Raw genomic sequence first — 25,315 nt, 5'->3', positions numbered from 1 at the left:
ATATCATTTTAACACATATTATTAATTAGTTTTACTAATAACATCAAGTAACTCTATACAATATAATATCTGGACCATCAGTTTCAGATTATTTTCTGTCGCCACTGTATATTTATGAGCAAAATGAACTAACATTGAAACATAAAATAATATAATTACTTAGCTTTAATTTAACTTCAACATTCATAATTTTTTATATGTAATATATATAATTGTGTATTTATATTATGTAAAATTATCTATTTATTTTAACAATGTTTAAAGAATAATACAAAATAAAAAAAATAAATACATTAAAAAAAATTATAATTTACTTTAGTTCTTAAGCTATGACTCCAAACATTTTCGTTTGTAATATTGTGTAGGTTCTTGTTGCAACTTGTAACCAACAATGTAATTAAATGACTAATTATTCTGAATTAATTAGTTGCATGTGAAGCCTACCAATGCAACTTAATTAATTAACTATGTGCTGGTTATATATATTTGTTATACACATAATAATAGCAGCTTTACAAAGGCAATTAAGTAGTTAACTTAATTAGCTTCTATCTATTTATGGCTAATTATGGGGTTGGTTTGTTATGTACATTACATTTTATAAATAGTTAAATACAACCAAAAAAATCGATAGACATATTAAATTTAAGAATTATAGATTATTAGATTGTAATCGAGTCTCAGCTACACAAGATGATGATTTTTAAGTAATGTCTAACACTTTCTTGATATTTATTTAAAACTTACATTACTACTATGACTATAATAGTATAATCATAATAGTTACTTAGATAAGTTATAGGCATGAAATAAAATTCAATAATGGTAAGATTTTTTTCTTTCTTTCTTGTGTTGATAAAAATAATTTCAGTCCAAATAATAAAAATATCATATAAATGTCAAAAAAAAAAAAAGTTAAGATACTCTNGCACAGGTATCACTCTAGTAATTAAATAATTAAACTTAATTATATTTGTCCGCTATATAATAAAGATTGAGTGGTCAACAATTTAGTTATTATAGTTATTGAATTATCTTTATTCTAGAATTTGCTTATTTATATACATTTACGACTTTGAGTTTGTACTTTGTATATAATTCAGATGATTTATATCAAAATAAATATTCTCTATTCCAAATTTCTTAGTGAGCCTTGGAGATAGTTTAATTTAATGCTATAAAGTATAAGCTAAGGTATAATACATATATATGATACAAAAGTAACGAAAGAATGAATGGTACATGAGCTAGGCAAGCTCTCTTTTAATTCTGATAATCTCATCTAGCTTTAGTTAGTTAGTTAATTGTAATTAGTGGGACGTTAGTTAATTAGCCTGAGTTAGTTAGTTAATTATTATGGACGAGCTTATCTCGGTTACTCGCTATTTATGCAAATTGACTGAGTTAAAAAATAAAGATATTTTGAATAAAAATTGATTAAATTTAGGAAGCCACTTAAATAAAGATGTTAAAAATGTCTTTTTTTTAAAGATGTTTTTTAAAAATTAAAATTTAACACATAAAATAAATTAAATTATATATATATTCATTTTGAAAACTTTAAATTCTAATCATATAACGATAGAGAAGAAAATGACTAGAATTTAGGATTCTCAAAATTAATATATATAATAAAAGTATTTTATTATTAAATTTTAATTATTAAAAAATATCTTTAAAAAAAAAGACGTTTTCTGCGTCTTTATGGAAGCATCCCCTTAAATTTAACTACGAGGGAATCATAATAGAGTTTATTATTGAAAAAGATAAAATCAATTATAATTTCAACTGATAGTGATTATAATCATTACAAATTAAATAATAAAAAGATAAACAAAAAGATATATCTAATCAAATCTTGAATCTAATCTAATCTAACCTTATGATTCGTCTACAATACTTTCCCAACATTCAAAGGTCTCACTCTCACTATAAATTCTGTCACTACTCACCACTACACTCTACATTGGACTTCTTTATTTTATTTTTGTTTCCAAAAGTCATTCGATTGCTTCTTTGCCAAGAAAGATGGCCAAGAAATATGAGGGGCTTGCAGTGGGAATCGATCTCGGTACGACATACTCATGTGTTGCTGTGTGGCAGGAAGAACACCAAAGAGCGGAGATCATCCACAATGACCAAGGAAATCGAACAACACCTTCATGTGTTGCTTTCACTGATAAGCAAAGGTTGATCGGTGATGCTGCTAAGAATCAAGCTGCTTCTAATCCAACTAACACTGTCTTTGGTAATTCATCTTCTTTTGTCAATGTCTTTATTCAAATATTATCAGAGTTGTTAGTAATGGTTGAGGGTGTGTTTGGTAAACACGTTGAAAGCACAAAAAGCACATTCAATCTTCTTGAACGCTGTCAATGTCTTTTATTGTTAATTTTTATAATATAAATTTTATTAGAAAGATATAATTAAATACAAAAAAAAAAAAAGTATTAAAGAAGAGTACTAACAAATTATAACTAAAAGAGTACTAAATTTTAACATATAAATTTAAATTCTTTTCAAAAATAATTATAAATTTAAATGATATAAATTCATGTCTTTTTTTTAGTAATATTTATTTAAATAAAATTTTGAATGATGTAATCCAAACAACATTCATTTTACTATAATCCATTTTGATACAAAATTACCAAACATAAATCACATTAATACCAACTCACTTTTTATCAAATCTAAGTTATGAAATCAATTTTATACAAAATCTCGTTTGCAAACTCTAATCCAAACACATATTCATCAGTAGTTAGTAAATATAATATTTATGAAGTTAGTTGGTAATATCCTTATAAATAGGGCGACACTTGTATCATGTAACAACAATTTTGAACGCAACAACTTCGACATATAATATTATCTTCTTATTCTGTTCTTCTTCCAGAAATTTATTTGTTTTTTTTTCTTTTTCAGATGCTAAAAGGTTGATTGGTAGGAAATACAGTGACTCCCTTGTCAAGAATGACATAATGCTGTGACCATTTAAAGTTGTTCCCGGGGATGATGACAAACCAATGGTTGCTGTTACACATAAGGGTCAGGAGAAGCATCTTTGTGCAGAAGAAATTTCATCTATGATTCTAACAAAAATGCGTGACATTGCAGAGAAATATTTGCAAGCTCCTGTCAATAATGCAGTAATTACTGTCCCTGCTTATTTCACTGACTCTCAACGCAAAGCCACAAAAGATGCCGGCGCCATTGCAGGCCTCAATGTGATGAGAATCATCAACGAGCCTACAGCTGCAGCAATTGCATATGGCCTTGACAAGCTAGCTGGGTGTAAAGAAGAACGAAATATTTTGATTTTTGACCTCGGTGGTGGTACTTTTGATGTGTCTATCCTTAAGGTTAAAGATAAAGTCTTTGAAGTTAAGGCCACAGCAGGAAACACTCATCTTGGTGGACAAGACTTTGATCACAGAATGGTGAATTACTTGGTACAAGAGTTCAAAAAGAAGAACAAAATGGATATTAGTAACAACTCAAAAGCCTTGAGAAGGTTGAAAAGTGCATGTGAAAGAGCAAAAAGAACACTCTCCTTTGCTTTTGATGCTGCTATTGAACTTGATGCTTTATATCAAGGCATTGATTTTTACTCATCAATCAGCCGTGCCAAGTTTGAGGAACTAAACATGGAACTCTTCAAAGAGTGTATGGAAATAGTAAATCATTGTCTCTATGATGCTGACATGGAAGTGTCTGATATACATGATGTTGTCCTTGTTGGAGGTTCTTCTAGAATTCCCAAAGTGCAGCAACTATTGCAAGAATTCTTCAGAGGGAAGCATCTTTGCAAGAGTATCAACCCTGATGAAGCTGTTGCTTATGGAGCAGCAGTTCAAGCTGCTTTATTGAGTGAAGACATTAAGGTAGCACCAGAACTTGTTCTAATGGATGTTATACCCTTATCACTTGGTATAGGATTAGTAGGAGATCGCATGCATGTAGTGATTCCTAGGAATTCTACCATACCTGCAAGGAGGACAAGAGGATACACAACTAAACAAAACCAAACCAGTGTGGCCATTAATGTTTATGAGGGTGAAAGGACAAGAACAAGTGATAACAACTTGTTGGGTTGGTTTAGTCTTTCTGGTCTTCCTGGTGAATCTCGTTATAATCCTATATATGTATGCTTTGATATTGATGCTGATGGTATTCTGAATGTGTCTGCATGGGAAGAAACCAATGGTTGTAGGAATGAAATTAATATCACAACCAATAATGACAAAGAAAGACTTTCGGCTAAGGAGATTCAGAGATTAATTGAGGAAGCTGAGAAGTACAAGGTTGAAGATGCAGAGTTTTTTGAGAAGGCTGAAGCAATACATGCTTTGGATTGTTATGTTGAAAAGATGGAAAATGCTGTGAAGGATAAAGGGATGATATCTAAACTTTGCCATTTGGACATGGAGGAGATCTGTTCTGCAATTGCTAAGGCCAGAAATCTGCTTAAAGGTGATAACCAGCAGAGAGAAGCTGATGAGTTTAAGAATTGTTTGAAGGAGGTCAAGGGAATCTTTAAACCCATCAAAGCCAAGACTATATTCCTTTCTTCTCTCCTTGTTAAGTGTTAACATTGCATAATATGGAAGTGTAAATCTTTGGGATACATAAAACTTCTTTTCGTAAAAGGGAAAGTATGAGGAGCCAATGAAATATTTATACAATGTGCATAATGGAAGTTTAGAGAGTATTAGAGATATAATCATTAGTGTTACCTTTTTCCATTAGCTAAAGTTTTTGGGATGAGTGGTATCATGTATGGTATTAGAACGCTAGATTCGAAAGGTCAAGAGTTGGAGCCTAGCTTTTGGGAAGATGTTTATTATCGCTAGTACTCGGATGGTTATTTTAGATAGTATGAGAGATGTTCATTTTGTAACTCAATAGCCCATTGTACACGTACAAATAGTCCATTGTCTCCCTAGCGGGATCCTTTGTAAAAACGTTTACGTGTCGCATTATTATTAGACGTATTAATGAACTGGTTATTTTTTAATTTTTTAACAAATTAGAATAAAACCAATTTTTTTATAACAATAACAATAAATCCAATTTTTTTTAGAAATTTAATTGTATTTTTAAATTTTTAGGAATTTAAATATCCGCAAAACAAAAAGTCAGGGATATATTTGCCACTAGTATCTTTTTTGTTATTCCCTACTACAAATCTTGATAAGGATTGCAATGAAATCAATTTCCCCAATCCTACTGCCATGCCGTCTTCAAAAGCTTTACAACCGTGAATGTCAAGCTTCTTCAAATTGATCAATTTTGTAATAATTTTTGTAGGAAAAACAAGTTGCCTACACTCATTTAAATTCTAACTAGAATGAGACCCGTAAATTAATGATGGTATATAATTGGTCTATATAAATTATTTGCATCTTCTGTTTTCAAATTTTTTTATAATATAGACTTTTTCTTTTTATAACAAATGTTTGAATTTGTTCATCATATTTTTTTTATAATTACGAAGTGTTCCCTGCAGTGTTAGTAAATTATAGTTGATAATTAGTTAAAAAAAATAATTACATTTATTTTCTTTTAAGTTATTAAAAAAAACAATGAATAGCATATTAAAAGAAGTATAATTTTAACGATATTAAAATATAATTATATATAAAGTATTATAAAATAATATAAAAAGTATAAAAAAAATAATTAAAATATTTTTTTTATAAATTCAATTTAAAAATATAATAAATATGTTTGTTTTGTACATTTTCATCTAATATAATTATTTATAAACAAAGATGCTCCTCTTCATTTGTGGGTGTTAATGTTTTTCATAGACAAATCACGTAAATTTTGATAAGCCAATTGTCCGTTTGTTTGGTGATATTGTCCAAAGAATGATGCTCCATTGAGTAAATTTGAGATGTTGTGTAGTTCGAAAATAAATTTATTGTGTTAAATTTGATGTTATTTGAAGGAATAGTGATAAGAGACTTATATAAGTAATTCAAATAGTATGGAATTTGAATATTTAACGATATTAAAATATAATTATATATAAAGTATTATAAAATGATATAAAAAGTATAAAAACAAAAATAATTAAAGTATTTTTTCATAAATTCAATTTAAAAATACAATAAATATGTTTATTTTGTAACTTTTCATCTAATATAATCATTTATAAACAAAGAGGCTCCTCTTTATTTGTGGGTGTTAATGTTTTCCATAAACAAACTACGCAAATTTTGATAAGCCAATTGTCCGTTTGTGTGGTGATATTATCCAAAGAATGATGCTTCATTGAGTAAGTTTGAGATGTTTTGTAGTTCAAAAATAAATTTTTTGTATTAAATTTGATGTTATTTGAAGGAACAATGATAACTGATAAGAGACTTATATAAATAGTTCAAATAGTATAGAATTTGAATATTTGTAACGTAAAATTTATTATGATTAATAAAATTATTATGACATTTGTAATATGGATGTTTATTATATTTAATGAGTTATTTATAGAAATTAATAAATTAATTATTGAGGTTATAAATTTATTGTATTGTTTATAACGGTAACTCGGTAAGATATAATAAATATAGGGATATGAATTCAATGTCTTTGTAGGTTACAAATTTGGTTAGACACTATTAATTTTTAATTATTATCATTAGTAATTTTTTGTTGATTTAAAAATAATAGTTGATTTAGCAAGAATTGAGTGGTTAATTCTAAAATTTTGTCAAGTAAGCGATGTTATTGACATGACATTAGTAGAAGAAAAAAGATATCTTAAAAATAATATAAATAAACTTATCCATTTACTTTTATATATTAAGAATAGATGATTGTAAACAAATAAAATTGCCAACTAACTCTGGCAAACTAGTTTGATGAGTTTGAAAAACTCTATTTTAAATTAGTGATGAACAAACATTATTAATGTGATTAATTACAAAATTATTAATTTAATCTCTTTTCATACTTGCTTAATTAATAATTTTGTTGGTGCAGATTTTGTTATTGGGCCGAAAAGAAAAGAAAAGAACCTAAGCCCAATAAAATCAAAATTTTAGCCTTGTGCAATATCATCATATGAATTATGGCTGAAGTGTTTTATTTGCTGGGCCAGTTTGAATTATTATTGCTACAAGCCCAATTAAAATCTTTGCTAAAAAGATCAAAGCTTGGTCCGAAACTATTAAGTAAAGAAAGCAAAGTTTCATTGCTTCCAACGGATCTCATTTTTCTCATTGTGATGGAATTCAAATTTTATTAAGAAGAGTTAATGCAGACCTTGGAACCATGAGAGAGAAATTGTAGTTGATTTGATTGATGGCCTTAATGAGGCACGCTACCTAAGGCAAATGGAAGTGAAAATTTTAATTTACTTCATCAAATTCATTCATTTGTGTTCAAATTTCTCTCTCCTCTCTCTCATCTTGTTTCTTGCTTTTGGTCATTACAGAGCAGCTTTGAAAGGAACTTTGAGCTACCGAAAGAAAGGAGAAACAAGCTACAAGACCATCACAATGATGGCAAGAAAAAGAAAACAAAATAAAGTATGTTGTGGCTAAGATCTTCAACTAAGAAAGGTAAGATTTGGTGAAGAGATCTCAGTTTCTCCATACCAAAAATGGAAGAAGAAGATTTCGGTCAGTAGAGGAAGATCCTTGGAGGGATGACTTGTCTCTGATTTTGCTCAACCACCACAGGAGGTAGCTACAGTGGCTACGTGATGGAGGAGGCAGAAGTTGGAGCAGATGAAGCTGTCATCATCATAACTCATCAAGGGCTAGGAATCCGTCTTGGAGGGTAAGGCAAGATGGAGGGCTCGAATTGATGAAGATTGATGACCAAGGAAGAACTAGAGGTAATTACATGTTGGGTTTTGCATTTGGTTATCTCTCCTCTCACTCTGGCCGAACCGGTTTGCATGAAGAAGAAGAAGTTTAGCTTGGTTTATTTGGTTTCAACTGTGGAGGCTTCCCTCTATAAGTAAGGGAGAACAACCAGGAATTGAAGCAAGGAGTAAGAGTGCAAGGCACAGGATTCTCAGAGCTACCTAAGCTAATAGAAATTTTTCTCCTTCAATGCTCTTCATTTTGTAATTTTCTGTTTAATTTTGTCTGTCTTGAGTTTCATGGAAAAAGGAAAACATTGAAGTTTGTAAGAAAAAGCCATAAAGCGGAAAAAGGCAGAGAGTGCAAAATTAAAAGAAAAAGCCATAGATGTCCTTAGAGGTCTTTTGTACATCTGTGTTGTGTTTTATGATTCTGTGGGAATCCCATTGTAAGTTGGGTTAGCACTTAGCAGTTGAAAGCTTGGCAGTGACCAAGTTAAGTTCAGGATTGGGGTTTAGATTCTGGACTTTTTCCGGATAGGAAGGGTAGTTCCTAGGGAGAATTGGTGTTTGTAATCAAGAATGATTATAGTGAAATTTCATCATTGTTGTGATGGAGATTGGATGTAGGCTGCCTTACATTTTGCAGCTGAACCAGGATATATCTTGGTGTAATTTTCTCTCTTCTACTCCATTTCTGTTTCTGCTGCCCAAGAGATAAAACTAAAAAATATCTCATGCCGGGTGACGAGACAAAAGAAAAAGTCTCGTGGCTAGGTACGAGACAAAAAATCAAAAAGTCTCCAGAAGTTGTTTTAATGACCAGCAAGAGTTATTAAGTGAAAAAATGGCTAAGATTCAACCCCCCTTCTCTTAGCCACCGAAAACCATCATAGTTAAAAAGGAAAAGTATAGGTAACTAACAATATTTTTAAACAATATATGAACAATGTGAATTAATAGAGTTAAAAGAGTAAATTAATTTTAAATTTAATTAGTAGCATTAAATTAGAGTGTAATGTATTTTTATTTGATTAGTGATTGTTCATATTGTTCAAGATGATTATTGTTTACCTAGCACTCTCCAATTAAAAATCTATAACATTATAATTTTAAGGTTTGTAAACAAACAACACTGCCCATCAATTCAGGCAAACTTCTTAATCTGTCCGGATATGAAAAATATCTTAAATGTTTGACTTTATCAATGGACTTTGGTAGCTAAGTTATAGAATGAAGATAGGTTGGCCACTTATTAATGTATAAATACTACTAGTACTCTCACTATTCTAGGACTTTTTGTTTGATTGGGTACTATATATATTAATGTATAAATAAAGATCTATTAGATATCGAAGAAATCAACGAAAGAACCGCCACAAACTCCCCAGTTTATCCAGAAATTTGTCTCCGAGCTTATAAATTGGAGGCTGGAGGCGGGAGGCAAAATCATGCCTCAAGGATCATGTGCTACCATATTTGTCGTATACTATCAATATTCTCAGTATTTTCTGTCTTATTGAGTATTGTGTGACACTATAATATTCATACGTTAATACCACTAAATTGGTAGCAATCTTGCAACGGATGATTGTCTACAATTTGCAAACATCAAACACATCCAATAAACAATCGGTGCTAGTTTCAAATGCCACATGCATGAGTCTTTCAACAATTCCTTTTTTCTTGGTATCTAAGTAACAATCATTTTATCAATGTTGCAAGATCATGCATCAAATTATGTATTTTGAATGACTCAATATGACCGTATTTATCTATTGATGTATCCTGAAAAAATAATTACATTAACAAAATCTTGACATATTGATCACCTACATCTTCTACCGATTGTGTTTAAATTAGAGTTGTAAGGTAACTATTATATAGATTATTTTTTATCAATAATAGATAGGTTTATTTGTTGTAATTTTTTTGAGTAAGAATACATAAGGAGTACATAGTATATAAAGTGTAATAACTCAACAGATATCCTTTAAAGGATTAAGAGAAAAAAAATTCTTCTCATTGTTGAAGAAAATGAAAATTTTCTTAAAAATATCTGTTAAATTATTACACTTTATATACTATGTACTCCACTAAAAAAAATTACAACAAATAAATCTACATCTATTATTGATAAAAAAAAAAAAAATCAGATAATGGTAACCTTGAACCATCCATAATTGAATCAATTCATCTTTTTTTATTACCGAATCTTTTGGATATAGACAACAATAAGCAAAACATTGTCTTAGTTTAAGTCGTAAGTTTCGGTAACTCAAATTTAGCACCGGCATGATACTCTTTTTTTCTTCACATAACCTCTAAATATATCCTCTAGATATCACCGTGCAAAAGACTTAAAAAATGATAGGATTCATCCTCTTATTTTGGAGGCTTTTTTGTTGTTTTTAAATTTTATTTGGGAGAATGCGAAGATCGTGAAAATAGTGAGTTTTGGATGATAAATAAATATATTGATACATCCATGGTTAATTTTGTATCTCTGAAGCTTGTAATCGATTTTATTCTTGTACTGCTGTCATGCAGGACATTTTATCTCTAAAGTATATAGGACGGAGTACAAAAGAGTACATAGAAATAAATTGTATTTTTTGTTTGAAAAATAGTAATTTTTTAATTTATAATTAAAAAAAATCTTATTAAATATTTTCTTTTTTTATTTTCAGTCTAATTCCAAATTGAGACAAATTAAAAGAAAACTTTTTTATCATTTAGACCTTCTTAGAGAGATATATGAAAAAGATATAATAAAAAAATCAATATTAATGAGCAAGGGCTGTTTTGCCTAAACCCCCCTACCAACAACAACAACAATTAAAGAAACATTTTGGTTTGGATGGGTTTGCTTCAACAAGTTAACAATGTCGCTCTTATTCTGTTCCCTTCCAATTATCTCTGATTGCAAAACGGAAGAACTATCAAACTCATCTTGCTTAAGAATTATCAAACTCCGATTCACGTTCAACTTAGACATATCTTGAGCAACATTATTAAACTCCTTTCGAACATTCTCAATCTTACGAGCTAACTTAGCACGGAAAAGAATTGGATTCACAGATTTGGAAAAGAAGCCACGCACCTGACTCATTCTTTTGAGGCGCAAGTGTTTGATGAAAACGTCATCAAGCAAGTCATCAGCATCATAGAGCACTTGTTGTGAGCAACAGTAGCATCATGATCTTGCTTGAGCTCATCATCAGAAAGCACGACCTTGATGGATTCCAGAATGTCTTTCAGTTTTCAGAGTTTTCATCTTTGGAATTCACACAAACATGGCTGCTCGTTTTCCCTCTCCCTCTCACCTTCTGTCTCCTAACTCTTCCTCTCGTTTCCAACCTTGCTTTCTGGGATTCAAAGTGCGCCTTTCTTCACCCTTTTGCATTTCTCTTTATGCTTTAAGCTTCCTATGCGGTTATTATTTATATTATTAAATTAAAGAACAAAACCCATCGTTTCAGTTGCTGGTAGAGCTTCTTTTCCTCCTAATAGTGTTCATATTATCTTGTAATCTGAATGAAAGTGGCTAAAAAATTTTGATATGGAAGCAAAATGAGTAATATACTTTAACATGTTAATTTTTTGTATTTTTTAACATTGTGAGAGTAAGTTGAAAAAAATTCAGAGTACATAAATCGGACGATTTGTGTTAAAAAAATTGAAAAAACTCAGAGTACACAACTCGGACCATGCGAGTTCTTTGGTCATGAAATTTTGCTTCACAAATCGCATGGTCCGATTTGCAGCTGATGGAATTTTTTGGTGACTTGCAGCTGATGGAATTTGAAACATGAAACGTGGAATTCGGACCCTCGGTTTTTTCTTATTCTGGGTAATTTTTTTTTTACATTTTGAGGGACACAACTCGCAGGGTCCGAGTTCTGCTTTCTTTGATCCCACAACGAGGTGAAGCACCCCTCCTTCTCATACGCGAGTCCAACACTTCCTTTGCTTCCATATTCAAATTAAAAATGCAGGTTGAAAAAAGAAAAAAAGAAAAAGGCTTAATTTACACTTATGAATTGGGTCCTTCTGTTAAGATAGTTTACTGTAATCAAATGATAGTGTAAATAACTATTTACATATATTATTTCTTTGATTGTTTGTGATTGCATATTATGGAATTAATCAAATCTAAAAAGGAAAAAGGCTGCTAAGACTTCGCTCAGATGGTAAATCATGTGCCTCTTAATATGTTGTATCTGAAAAGGAAAAAGGCTGCTAAGACTTCGCTCAGATGGTAAATCATGTGCCTCTTAATATGTTGTATCTGGATTCGAACTTTGGTGTTTTTTCTATGTCAAATTAACAAAATATCTTTTATAAATTAACTTTTCTTTATGTGATTCTATGAATATAGCAATTTTATCCAATATCCATTAACTTAAAACAACATAACACATTAATTGGAATAAGAACAAATGTGTCCTGAAGGAGAATATTATGTATTACGTGCATTTCCATAGTAGTATAGTGAATAACAAATTTAAATAAGGCTAATGAGTAATAGCTCAAATGGCATAGTCTCCCCATACTCAATTAAGAGGTTGCGGGTTCGAGTCTCCTATCTTTGGTAAAAAAAAAATTAAATAAGAAATCACATCAACTAAAGTTGATAATAATGTTTGATTAAAAACTTTTTTACTATAACTTCGAGAGTGACAGATTATCACTTTGTATGTCAAAGCATTCTGAGTACTTCCATGAAAAATGCATCCCAAATAAGCTTTTGTCCAGATTGAGCAGAAAAGTTTCTAATTTTTTTTAGAGGAAAAATGGTATAATGTAATTTTTGGAATTAAAAGTAAAAATTTCATGAAAAACGCAACTCTTTTATGAATCCTGCTTGCAGGAGTTTTCGAGTTTTGTCCAGGCATGTCGAGCCCATATTTCTTTTTTTTTTTTTGTGCTATAGGTCGGATTTTCGGATCAATTTGTAATTTGTGACACATGAAATTCGAATTGATGCCGGGCATGTATGCAGGAGTCCATGCGAAGAGGTCGACATTTTTTCGAAGTATGTTGATGATGTTTTCTTTAGTTCCTGCAAGGAGAGAGCGGCTTATGTAAATAAAATGATTGTCATTATTGTCTAAGGTTACCTTTTCAAGATCGTCTATTTGTGAGGGTCTGTCTCAGAGATCTTCTCTGGGATCAAGGTCCACTGTGTTTGAAATGTTTGCCACGTTGAATGTGTCTTTCAGAAGCTCAGTTCTTGGTGTATTCTCCGATCTGATTTTCAGGATTTCACTGTATTATTGCCGAAGCTTCTCTCTGATCGGAGTGTATGGTTGCTACCTGGTTTTTCTATACTTGAAACTTAACACAAAGATGAACAATGGACACGATAGCACCAAAAGAATTTAAAGAAGTTCTACCAATAATGATTTTATAAGGACTAATGCAGTCGACCACTAGGAACAGCACGTCCTTTGTTTTCGATAAGCGGTGGTCACCCATTGTTACTTTCATCCATATACTCCCGGGAATAGGTACTCGTTCTCCTGAGAATCCTACGAATTTTCTCAAGAAAGGTTGCATTATTTTTTCACTTAGCTTCATTTTTTGGAAAGTGGAGTAAAATAGAACGTCGACACTGCTGCCTGGGTCAAGTAGGACTTTCTTAACTAGGAGGTCTCCTACTTGGATGGAAATGACCATGGGATCGTCTAAATTGGTGGCCTTTGCTTTGTAGTCATATTGCTCGAAGGATATGGTGGACATGCATGGTGGGTGGACGACTTTTTCTACTGTTCCCTGGACCATTAGCATTGCTCGGTAGCTTCTTTTCCTTCCTGAGCTCGTATGTCTGCCACTTGTGAATCCACCTTAAATACAATTGATAACCCCCCTTGTTGGTGGGGGTTGGAACCTAGTCTTCTCTGTGGTGTTTGGGCTTTGCTCGGATTGGACATCAGTTGCACAGTTTGTTGACCTTGCTGTATTCATCCGCTTATGTACTTGTCCAAATGGCCTTGCCTGGCCAGCCTTTCTAGAAGATCTTTCGCGATCACACATTCGTCGGTGGTGTGGCCGAACTTTTGGTGAAAAGCACAGTGTTTTGATTTGTCAACGTATCTCTGATCTTGGTATGAACCTGCTCTGCTCGGTGGTTTGATGATCTTTGCGTTTAGTATCTCTTTGATGATATCGTCCCTCCTAGCATTGAATTATGTGTATGCGTCGTACTTTGGTGTTAGTTTGAAAGGTTTCTTGTGATCTTTGTGATTTGACGTCTTGGGATGCTTCTCATCCTCCCGACGAGGTTGTTGTTTATCAGCTCGCTGAGCTTCCCTGAGCTCCTCGATTTCCATCTGACCTGCAGCCTTTTCTCGAAGTTTTTCTAATGTTTTCGGTTTAGTCACGGCAATAGTTTCTTGGAACTTGCCAAGTCTGAGGCCGCTTTTGAGGGGATGTAGGTGGACCTCTGGGATTAGGTCGGGGATTTCCATAGTCGCCTTGGTAAACCGCGTCATGTAGTCTTTTAAACTCTCATGCTGCCCTTGTTTGATGGTGCTTAGGTAGTCTGATTCGTATACATATATCCTTGATGAAGCAAAATAATCAATGAAAGATCACGCCAGTTCCTTGAAAGAAGAGATTGAACCTGCAGGCAACTTAGAAAACCAAAGTAATGCAGCACCGTCTAAGAAAGTAGGAAATGCTCGGCAAAGTATAGGTTCAGAGGCACCATTAAAAAATATCATGGATTGAAATTTCTTAACGTGGATACAGAGATCACCGAATCTTTTGTATGATTTGAGACAGATTAGCAGCACAAAATTCTTCGGCATTTGGAAGTTGACGATGTCTTCTGAGAAAGGATTGTCTATTGTGAGCTATTCCTTTGGTGGGGTGATTTTGTGGGATTCTGCTTCCTGCGATTGTGTACTGCTCCCACCGGGGTTCTTGGGGTCACCTTCGCCATGCTTATTGTTTTGGCTTTTGGATGACCATTCGGCTATTCTCCGAACTTCAGCCTGAAGCTTGGCAATCTGAGCCATTAGCTCGGCTTGCATGGGCTGCTGGACCCCGTTGTCTGCCATACGCGAGGATTGCTAACCCTGCAAAAGAAAGTAAAAGTAGGGCAGAGAAGATAGTGAGGTTAGATAAACTCGGCCCTACGGTGGGCGCCAATTGTTCTATCAAAGGATATTCTTCCAAGTTATAGCTCGATAGTACGCTGCTTTGCAAGCTTTTGTGATCTATGGAGAGCTATCCTCGGAACTTGGACTTTGGCGTGGAACTTGCAAGAAAGACTCCGACGCTCAAGTCAGTAACTTGCTTTAGAACAAGAAAAATAAGCTAGTACGTTATTGTGATGGGATTGGAGTTGTTTTCCATAACAGATAGTGTTGTTGTATTTTTTGTGTGTTTTGTAAGGTTAGCTCGGCCTGTTATATAGACGAATGGAGCTAGTCTCTGCAACGGCTTGCAGAGGTAGTGGTCAGATTTTTTAGGGAGGTTGACTATGATTTTTAATACGAGCTTTAGTGGAGCTGGAATCTCGATTGTTTTGGTTTACCGAGGATTCTCCGTTAGCCTGATTCATACTCGTTTATTGTTTCGAAAGCCGAGGTTGTTGGTATGGTCCAATATTCATAAACCAATTCAGAAACCAAATTCAACATTTAAACAACGACGAAATAAACCAATCAACAATAAAATTCACATAAACAACATCAAAGAATCCATCGTGAGTAAAAAATTGGAAATAATCTAAATTAAATTATCACCTGTCGCAGAGGCAGAACCGTTGACGACGAGCAGCACTTTAGGCAGCGAAACCAAGCGCGAAGGAGGCATGGAAGTACGGAGGCACGTAGGCGCGACACAGCGAAGGACAGAGGCGCGACGAGCAGAATACGAGCAGTGGAACACACTAGGCACAAAAGAACGAGCAGAATACAAGGGATGAGGCACGAGAAGAACGCTGAGAGGAGGAGGCTTGGCGAGACAGGACTGTGCGGTAGATCCGGAGAGAGCTCGGTGAAGAAGTTAGGGTTAGGGATGTACGAGTGTGGGGTGTTTTTTTTAGAGTTTTTGAAATATAGAAGTGTTATGAACAAAGTCTCTTATTCCAAAAAAGAGAATATTCGTTTTTTTAAAAAAATATTTTATTTTAAATGTTTTTGTCACGATAGAGATTTAATTAAAAAAAATTATATAGTATAAAAATTCAATTTAAAAAAATCTATTTAAAAATTTGGTGAAATTACGAGAATTTACACTTTGCAGAATAATTAAACTTAAAAAAAAGCACCTAATAATATCCAACCATCCAATCAATCTCGAGTTAGTCCAATACACTCGTATTCATTGAAATATTTAAGTCACCACCACTCACCACTACGCTCTACGGTCTACATGCACTCTACAGTGAGCTTCTTTTTTTTTTTTTTTTAAATCAAAAGTTTTTAGACTTTGCTTCTTTGCCAAGGATAGTGTGAAGGCTAAGCAACGAGAAAGGGCTCATTTCCAAAGTGACATCAAGAGAAACAATTTCTGGCTTTTTCTTCCCTACTCCATCTACCCTTTCAGGTAAATGTTCCATCAACAATATTATGCTTTGATTTTGTTCTTCTAATCAGTACTTGCTCACCAAGCACCTTACCTTAGTTCAACGGCTTCATTTACTCTTGCATTCTCTAAACTTTGAAGTAAATGATCACATTAACGGATTAGCCTCTATGTTAAAAAAGGTAATAGCTTTGCTAATAAGTTTCTATGACAGTTCTTAAAGAAGCATTTTTTTTTTTAATTTGAAAAAAAAAAAAACCGTTTTAATATGTGAAACGGTTTAAAGTTTCAGATGCTTTCATCTTTACTTCCAAATTACATTACACCATTTTTTTCCCATGAAAAGTTAGAAACTTTGCCGCTCAATTGGGACAAAAGCTTGTTCTACGATGCATTTCTCATGAAAATACTCGGAATGCTTTTATATTCAGTGTTATAATCTGTGACACTCGAAGTTATACTCGGAAAGTTTTTTATCAAGCATTGTTGGCAACTTTAATTGATGTGATTTCTTGTTTTAGTTTGTTATTTGCACTTAATACGTAATATTCTCCTTCATGACACGTTTGTTCTTATTCCAATCAATGTGTTTTGTTATTTTAAGTTAATGGGATATTGGATAAAAAATGCTGTGTTCACATAATGATATTAAAAAAAGTTAATTTATAGATATATTCTGTAGTGTAATCAGGGACTATATAACCATAGTCTCATTTCTTAGTTTTAATAACAAGAAGATAGTTTGCTAATTTGATATAGGAAAATGTAAATTGTGTTGATTGTTGAGTATTAGCCTTAGCTATCATGCTGGTAATGGTATTTATCATATATACAACATTTCACATTATCATCCATCAGTTAAAAAATTGGAATAATAATTAAGAAGTTAATATATTTCTTTGCTCAATTCCAATTCATTCATATTACACATATGGAAGTGAAAGCGGAGATCATTTCTTCTGGTTTCTCATTTTGCTAGGTTGAAGGAAGATGGCTAAAAGATATCAGGGATGTGCAGTGGGAATCGACCTCGGTACAACTTATTCATGTGTTGCTGTGTGGCAGGAAGAGCACCAAAGAGCTGAGATCATCCACAATGACCAAGGCAATCGAACAACACCTTCATGTGTTGCTTTCACTGATAAGCAGAGGTTGATTGGTGATGCTGCTAAGAACCAAGCTGCTTCCAATCCAACTAACACTATCTTTGGTAATTCATCTTCGTTTGTTAATGCCTGCTTTGTTTACACATTGTACTCTTTTGTTATCCCTAGATAATAGCTGATCAATTTTTGTTAATTTGTTTTTTTCCTTTTACAGATGCTAAAAGGTTGATTGGTAGAAAATATAGTGACTCCATTATCAAGAATGACATGATGCTCTGGCCATTTAAAGTCATTCCTGGTGTTGATGACAAACCAATGATTGTTGTTACATATAAGGGCCAGGAGAAGCGTCTTTGTGCAGAAGAAATTTCATCTATGGTTCTAACAAAAATGCGTGACATTGCAGAGGCCTATTTGGAAAGTCCAGTCAATAATGCAGTAATTACTGTGCCTGCTTATTTCAGTGACTCTCAACGTAAAGCCACAAAAGATGCAGGTGCCATTGCAGGCCTCAATGTCATGAGAATTATCAATGAACCTACGGCTGCAGCATTTGCATATGGCCTGGACAAGCTAGCTGATTGTAAAGAAGAACGAAATATTTTCATCTTTGACCTCGGTGGTGGTACTTTTGATGTGTCTCTGCTTACCATTAAAGATAAGGTCTTTGAAGTTAAGGCTACTGCAGGAAATACTCACCTTGGCGGAGAAGACTTTGATAACAGGATGGTGAATTACTTCGTAGAAGAGTTCAAAAGGAAGAACAATGTGGATATTAGTGGGAATTCAAAAGCCTTGAGAAGGTTGAGAAGTGCATGCGAAAGGGCAAAAAGGACACTCTCATTTGCTTTTGATACTGTTATTGAAATTGATGCTTTATATCAAGGCATTGACCTTTATTCATCACTCAGCCGTGCCAAGTTTGAGGAACTAAACATGGAACTCTTTAGAAATTGTATGGAAACAGTAGATAAGTGTCTCATTGATGCTAAGATAGACAGGTCTTGTATACATGATGTTGTTCTTGTTGGCGGCTCATCTAGGATTCCCAAAGTGCAGCAGCTATTGCAGGAATTCTTCAGAGGTAAGGATCTTTGCAAGAGTATCAACCCAGATGAAGCTGTTGCTTATGGGGCAGCAGTTCAGGCTGCTTTATTGACTGAAGACATCAAGAAAGCTCCAGAACTGGTTCTACTGGATGTTACACCCTTATCACTTGGTATTGGGACAACACCTGGGGACCTCATGGATGTAGTGATTCCTAGGAATACTACCATACCTAAAAAGATGACAAAAAGATACACCACACCTGAAGATAACATGACCAGTGTTTGTATTAATGTTTATGAGGGTGAGAGGACAAGAGCCAAAGATAACAACTTGCTTGGTTGGTTTAAACTTTCTGGTCTTCCTCATGCTCCTCGTGGCCATCCTCTATATGTATGCTTTGATATAGATGCTGATGGTATCCTAAATGTATCTGCCTGGGAAGAAACTAATTGTTGTAGGAATGAAATTACCATAACCAATGACAATGAAAGACTATCAGCTAAGGAAATTCAAAGACTAATTGAGGAAGCTGAGAATTACAAGGTTGAAGATGCAAATTTCCTTGAGAAGGCTAATGCATTGAGTGATTTGGATCGTTATGTTTACAAGATGGAAAAAGCTCTAAAGGATAAAGATATCTGCTCTAAGCTTTGCCCTCTGGACAAGGAGAAGATAGAGTCTGCAATTGCTAAGGCCAGAAATCTGCTTGTTGGTGATAACCAGCAGCGAGAAATCAAAGAGTTTGAGAATTTCCTGAAGGGCATCTTTGAACCCATCATGGCCAAGACTAAATAGTCCTCCATGCATCTCTCCTTGTTAAGATTGCATATGGAAGTGACATTTTGAATGAGATGCAAATCTTATGACTCACATTATCTTAAGATGTTATCTTCAATCAACAAGTTGTTATGCTTGTAGATAGTCTCTCTTGAATCTTTTCTTTTTTGTCACTGTGTTTTTGGAGTGCAGTTCTAATATTTTGGTAAGTGCAACTATGTGTGACCAAGTTATATTGAAATGGTTAAATAGTTGTTTGGTTTTATTTTTGGTGGAAAATACTGTGTCTCCTTTCTACCTCAAAAGTCTTTTTCTTATAAAGTGCAAGTTCTCATTGTCCAATGGTGAAAACTCATATAAAGTTAACTTCATGTAAAGTTGATAGTTTAGAGTCGTTAGATGACAATTTAGTCAAATCTATCAAATTATTTAACGGAGTTAACTGGACTTGAGTTTCGACCTTGTCCAATTTGTATGCTACAAACCATTATTTAATTGTATACCAATAATATATAGGGACAGAAGCAGCTCAATAATAACCTTGAATGATAGACACACTCTTATAGTTATGCTTTAAAGATTGGTTGTTAACATGGTAACAAAGTTTGTGATATATAGGGTTCGTAAGAAAAATTACATTCAAGATTCATGATATTGAATAAACTATATATTCATCTTTTAAATAGTTATTTTTTTTCTTTTTTTAGGTTATGTTTAAATGCTATAGTACAATAATAAAATTATTAGATGAAATATTAAAGGAAAAAAAAAAAAAAAGAGAAAGAGGTATGAGATTATGTGAGTGAAGATTAGAAAAATGTGTGAAGTGACATTTTGAACCCATCATGGCCAAGACTAGATAGTCCTCCATGCATCTTTCCTTGTTAAGATTGCATATGGGAAGTGACATTTTGAACGAGATGCAGATCTTATGACTGACATTATCTTAAGATGTTATTTTGAATCAAGAAGTTGTTATGCTTGTAGATAGTCTCCCTTGAATCTTTTCTATTTTGTCAATGTGTGTTTTGGAGTGCAGTTCTAATATTTTGGTAAGTGCAACTATGTGTGACCAAGTTATACTGAAATAGTTAAATATTGTTCGGTCTTATATATTGAAATATTTATATTGCTTGTTAAGATTGAACTTTACATTGTCAACTGCATAATAATGCACATGGTAAGTGTTTTCATGGCTGTGGAGACCTCTATTAAGATCTCCTGAGATCTTATGATATGGAATGGATGATATCCTCATCATTTAGTGCTTCTGTATGTTATGTTTTGTGTTTGTGTCAGTATCTGTTCTTAATTGAAACCTTGTTCTTGTAGAAACATGTTATTGTTCTTCTCAATTTAGCTTTACTGTGTCAAACACACATTCTTTTTAAATCCACAATTATACAAATAAACAATAAAGTTTCATCTTTAGTGCTCATAATTGTTTGTTAGTGTTACTTAGTTTGGAAGGTTAAAATGGAAGTTGGGATGGAATAACTTTAACCATGACAGGGGTAAAACAGAGATAAGTAAAATGTCATAAGAGAATTGTTTCAGAAGCATTGTATCAAACAGGTACCGTACAAAATAACTTTCTCTTTCTGTAATATTCATATTATTTGTTTCTCTGCTGAGAAAAACAAAAGATATGGTCAAAACATAAATTCGAAAGTAAAAGAATTAAATGAGAAAAAGTGTTACCTTCTCATTCTTGTTTGGTTGATGGGTTGCTTGATTCTTGTGTCACCTTGTTCTTAAAGCAGTTCTACTGAGTAAGAGAGTATATATAGATTCTCTTACCCACTATGAACACACCTTTCTCCTTGTGACACGTGGCAACTATTGTGCATCTTTGGTTATGCTTTTGAAAAATGGTGTGATGATAATGCATGACCATAAAATTCAAATTCCATAGCCTCATCATAAGTTTAATTCAAATTTTTTTTCTGTACCTTATTAAATGTTATAAAAGATAATATATTTAAAAGGAATGGTTCTTCATATTTAGTTATTGCCATTCTAGATAATAACTGAATCAAAATGTTATTCGTACACTAAAATTAGCCGCCAGTGTATAAAAACATGTGTGATTTAATTTATTTTTAATGTGTATTTGTATTCCAACATGTATTTTATACTGGTAACTGACTTTGGTGGCTGATTTTGATGTACATGTAACATAGTCCTAATTGAATATACAAGTGGATAAAGTCATAACAATTAAGAACAATGAAACAGGCTTGAATTTTTGTTAGAGTCAATAGTACCTGAAAGGTTAGAAGCTAGAAAACTATGAAGACACGATAAGGAATTTATTCGTGTTCTTTCTTTCTTTTTAAACTTTGAGGTTGCGTGCATGTTATGCTCTATATTATCCTAAACTTTTGTCTCAATGAATCCAATAATTAGCATATCTTAGGTGTTATTTACACTTAATCTTGTACACTATATCAATATTTATTAATGTTGCAAGTGCGAGCAGTATATGAAGTTAGTCCCACATTAAAGAAAGCAAGGAAAAGTGAGGAGTTTATAAGATGAGAGACACATTAACTTGATGTTTTAAAGTTTTGAGTTGGATGTGATGTCTTCTCATCTTATGTTTTCTCGCTTGACTCCTCTCCGATGGTCTAGAGCTTCATACGGTTGGCCCAACAATATTACACTAATCTACTATTAATTTATCTTATTATTATGAATAATAATAGTAATAACACATTTGAATTTGATATCAGCTAAGATAATAAACATATTATACTAGAACCAAAAAGGCATGTGTTTAACTTTTAGTTTTCAAAATAATGAATTATTGTATCCCAACTCTGTTTCATATTCCCATAATAAATAGTAAGCTAACAAATTTGAATATTTCACTAGTGATCATCATTTAAAAAACGTAGTATATTGCCAAATAATGCGATTCCTTTCTTAATCAAAGTCCAGAGGTGCTAAATTCTTTTTCTGTAACAAAATTCCTAGATGCATAAATCACCATCCCCTGAAATTTCCCATCTCTATCCCTTCTTTTTTAACATGATCTTGTATTACATTAATATTAATTAATGCACGTATACAAATTACAAAATGAAAACTTGTGTAATAGGTTTCAGACATTACAATAACAGTTTAGATTAGAATAATATTTAATCAAAAGTAATAAAGAAATTTGGTATATATTCTTTGTGGGGATGGCCTAATAATATGCCTCTTGTTTCCCTCTTTCTATCTTTCACAACAATAATGTTGATATGGCCTATGGAGATTCCATTCCAATCCCCTTTGAAACTCTATTTTTACCACCACAATTCCCTCTCCATTTTCTTCAGCCATGACCTAAGAAAATTTTACATAAGTCCAATATAACTATGCCTTGTTCACATCATAAATCATAATTGATCATCATAATGTATTCTTCAAGCAATTCTTTTCACAAGGACACAAACAATAGCATGATGATGAGTAGCATGAAATATAGTGAGATATCCCATTTTGGGCACCCAAAACACAAGCTTAGATTTGAGTACTCTGAATTTCCATTCAAGTGTGATGGATGCAAGGAAATTGGAATAGGTTCACGTTACAAATGCTCCATTTGTGACTATGATCTTCACATGCAATGTGCCATGCCTTCCCCAACTCTTTTCCACCCTTTCTATCCAAAGTGCTCCTTTCAGTTCCTGTCTCGCCCCCCGGGGGACATCCCCCGTTACTGCAATGCCTGCGAGAAGGTTGTGGCCGGCTTCCTCTACCATTGCGTGTCGTGTGGGTTCGACCTTCACCCTTGTTGTGCCAAGCTTCCAATGCTTCTTGAGGATGATGGTAAGGTTAATTACCTTCTATTGCAAGAAATGTGATTATTTATAAGATAGTTATTAGTAAACTATCATTTTTACCTGCGAAAGTTTAGAACGCTGACAAATTTATTTATGAACGAACAAAACTAACTTTGTACTTGTGGGTATAATGCTAGCTTTATTCATTCGTGAGTAGATATGTCAGATTTTGAACTTTCATAAGTAGAAATGGTAGTTTACTCTTAAATTAACAATTTTTTTATTTCATCTCTTGTACTCGACAGAGGTGAAGCTATATCTCTACAAGAAGGTATCTTCGCCATGTCACCGCTGCGGCCAAAAGGGGCGGAGCTGGAGTTACAGATCAAAGTGCAAGAAGTACAACCTGCACGTGGCATGTGTGAGGGACATGATCATTGAGAGTTGGCACGAGATTTACATCGGACAAAGCAAAGGGAGAAAAATGGCAGACACAATAGGGATTCCAACCATAAAGAACACTCTTCAGGCTGCTCATAACAACAGCAGTAGGAGCAAAGGGAAGAAGGTCAGGAAGTGCTGCGAGATAGCCGGGATGGCGGTGCAGGCAGTTGTATCCGCCGTCTTGGGAGATCCAACGGCTCTCATTGCCGGAATTGCAGGGTCACTGATGTCACGCGCTTGATAAAAGATCTCACTCTGTATGAATGTGTAAACACCTGAAATAAGCTCAGCATTTAGTTAAATTCGTTATTACCACTTAAAGAACTACATAAACCAGTTCAGTGTATTTCCATTGTCCATAAATGAACTAGAAATCTTTTCTCAAAATCTGAAATTTCTCTCCTATTGCAGATTTGTTGCATATTCTGTCTTGGAATAGTAGCAATAGAAGATAGCGAAGGTATGATTTGCTCACATTCCAGGCGAAAGTCATAATTTGCTGGAACATTCTATGGTCATAATAATTTTCCTAAGAAAGAAATTTTGATATTCCAAACGTTGCTAATTGTGTTCTATCATTGTGACATTCTTACATAAAGTTACTGCAACAAATTTGGACATATGAATCCCGATTTCAGTTAGCTAGACAATTAACGTTGTTACAGTTATTCTCTGGTCCATTAATCAACATTGGTTGCTTAACAACTTGTAACATCTTAACGAGGCTGACCAAAGAATGTCATAAACCGACACAATAACAGCGACATAAAATAAGAAACACGAATATCCAGTTGATAGCAACTAATGAAACTTATCATCATATACGCAGGAACAAATGCAATAAAAGGACATGCTTATTGATAATGCTTCTTAAAATCATTGAGAATAACCCGTGCAGCATTTCTCCCAGGAGATCCCATGACACCCCCTCCAGGATGAGTTCCACTTCCACATAGATATAAGTCTCTGATTGGTGTCTTATGATTTGACCTGTTTCACAAAATATTGTTCTTTCTTTATAAACATGCAAGCAGGCAAGGCCCGCACACACACACACACACACACACATATATAACTTGTGATTCATGTGCAGAATAAACTTACCAGCCTTTCACAGGTCGCATTAAGAAGAGTGAATCCAAACCCATAGCACCATGGAAAATATTTCCTCCTACACACATTTGTTAATTTTCATTGTCAAAGAACTGCACCCTACGAAACTCATGGCCTGAAGAAAATGCCAGAGCAATTATACTTGTATGATGTGATAAACAGGAATTCGTTTAAATATTCAATGCAAGTCTAGATGACTTAAATAATAAATTAAGAAACAAGATATACAGAAGGGGTCATGATTTTGGAAGTTATTTCATCTCAAGCATCACTTTCTGATCATGGTTCAAGCAATGTAATCCCATTTGAACGGAGGGGAGGGAGAATAGTTTTTGAGAAGTAGCCAAGACACATGCAGGGAAGGAAAAGCAGCAGAATTGGGTGTAGATTAGTTCTCTCTTATTCTATGAGAATTTTCAAAATCCATCTTCGACATAAATAGGCTTCACTTTTTTGAGAAGGAAAACTCGGTCTTCATCTTACCTGTCAGTCCAATTTCCCTTTCCAGATCTGGTGGTGTCAGCATGTCATAACCTATGATAGACGAGCAGAAGCCAGGTGCATGTTCATCGATCAAGTTGAAACATCTTTTTGCATATGATTCCTATAGTCCACAAATATGATAAATATCTAAACAGATATGCAAACAGAAATGCAAAAGAAAACTCAGGAATGAGGTCAAAGAAGGTAGA

General features: G+C 33.4%; 3 protein-coding genes and 1 pseudogene across 8 annotated transcripts in view; 3 read left to right on the top strand and 1 right to left on the bottom strand.

Annotated features, from left to right (window-relative positions):
- On the top strand, nt 1,996-4,717 carry LOC110262400 (annotated as a pseudogene).
- LOC107620744 (heat shock cognate 70 kDa protein-like) lies at nt 16,267-19,563 on the top strand. Of its 2 annotated transcripts, none has more exons than XM_021113341.1 (3): nt 16,267-16,381; nt 17,340-17,570; nt 17,681-19,563. In XM_021113341.1, the coding sequence occupies exons 2-3, from the start codon at nt 17,351-17,353 to the stop codon at nt 19,309-19,311; spliced, it is 1,851 nt and encodes a 616-aa protein (XP_020969000.1). In that variant the 5' UTR covers nt 16,267-16,381; nt 17,340-17,350; the 3' UTR covers nt 19,312-19,563. The 2 variants fall into 2 exon arrangements, with proteins under 2 accessions (XP_020969000.1, XP_020969001.1); XM_021113342.1 differs by lacking the exon at nt 16,267-16,381 and adding an exon at nt 16,527-16,542.
- LOC107622602 lies at nt 22,400-24,478 on the top strand. Of its 5 annotated transcripts, none has more exons than XR_002356724.1 (4): nt 22,400-23,112; nt 23,372-23,767; nt 23,922-23,970; nt 24,340-24,478. XR_002356724.1 is itself a non-coding variant. In XM_016324564.2 (3 exons), exons 1-2 carry the CDS (start codon nt 22,698-22,700, stop codon nt 23,749-23,751), a joined length of 795 nt encoding a protein of 264 aa, XP_016180050.1. In that variant the 5' UTR covers nt 22,400-22,697; the 3' UTR covers nt 23,752-23,767; nt 23,922-24,132. The 5 variants fall into 5 exon arrangements, 3 of the variants coding, with proteins under 3 accessions (XP_016180050.1, XP_016180049.1, XP_016180047.1); XR_002356723.1 differs by having other exon boundaries at nt 22,401-23,112; nt 23,372-23,777; XM_016324564.2 differs by lacking the exon at nt 24,340-24,478 and having other exon boundaries at nt 23,922-24,132.
- LOC107622603 (pyridine nucleotide-disulfide oxidoreductase domain-containing protein 2-like) overlaps nt 24,169-25,315 on the bottom strand; it is a 7,481-nt gene continuing 6,334 nt past the window's right edge. The window contains 3 exon segments of the mRNA XM_016324565.2: nt 24,169-24,500; nt 24,615-24,681; nt 25,107-25,227. Coding sequence (XP_016180051.1) covers nt 24,365-24,500; nt 24,615-24,681; nt 25,107-25,227 — 324 coding nt within the window. The 3' untranslated portion in view covers nt 24,169-24,364.

Source organism: Arachis ipaensis, chromosome B10 (genome assembly GCF_000816755.2).
Source record: "Arachis ipaensis cultivar K30076 chromosome B10, Araip1.1, whole genome shotgun sequence".
NCBI classification, from domain to species: Eukaryota; Viridiplantae; Streptophyta; class Magnoliopsida; order Fabales; family Fabaceae; genus Arachis; species Arachis ipaensis.
Note: the sequence above shows the minus strand (reverse complement) of the source record. Positions and strands in the feature narration are given on the sequence as shown.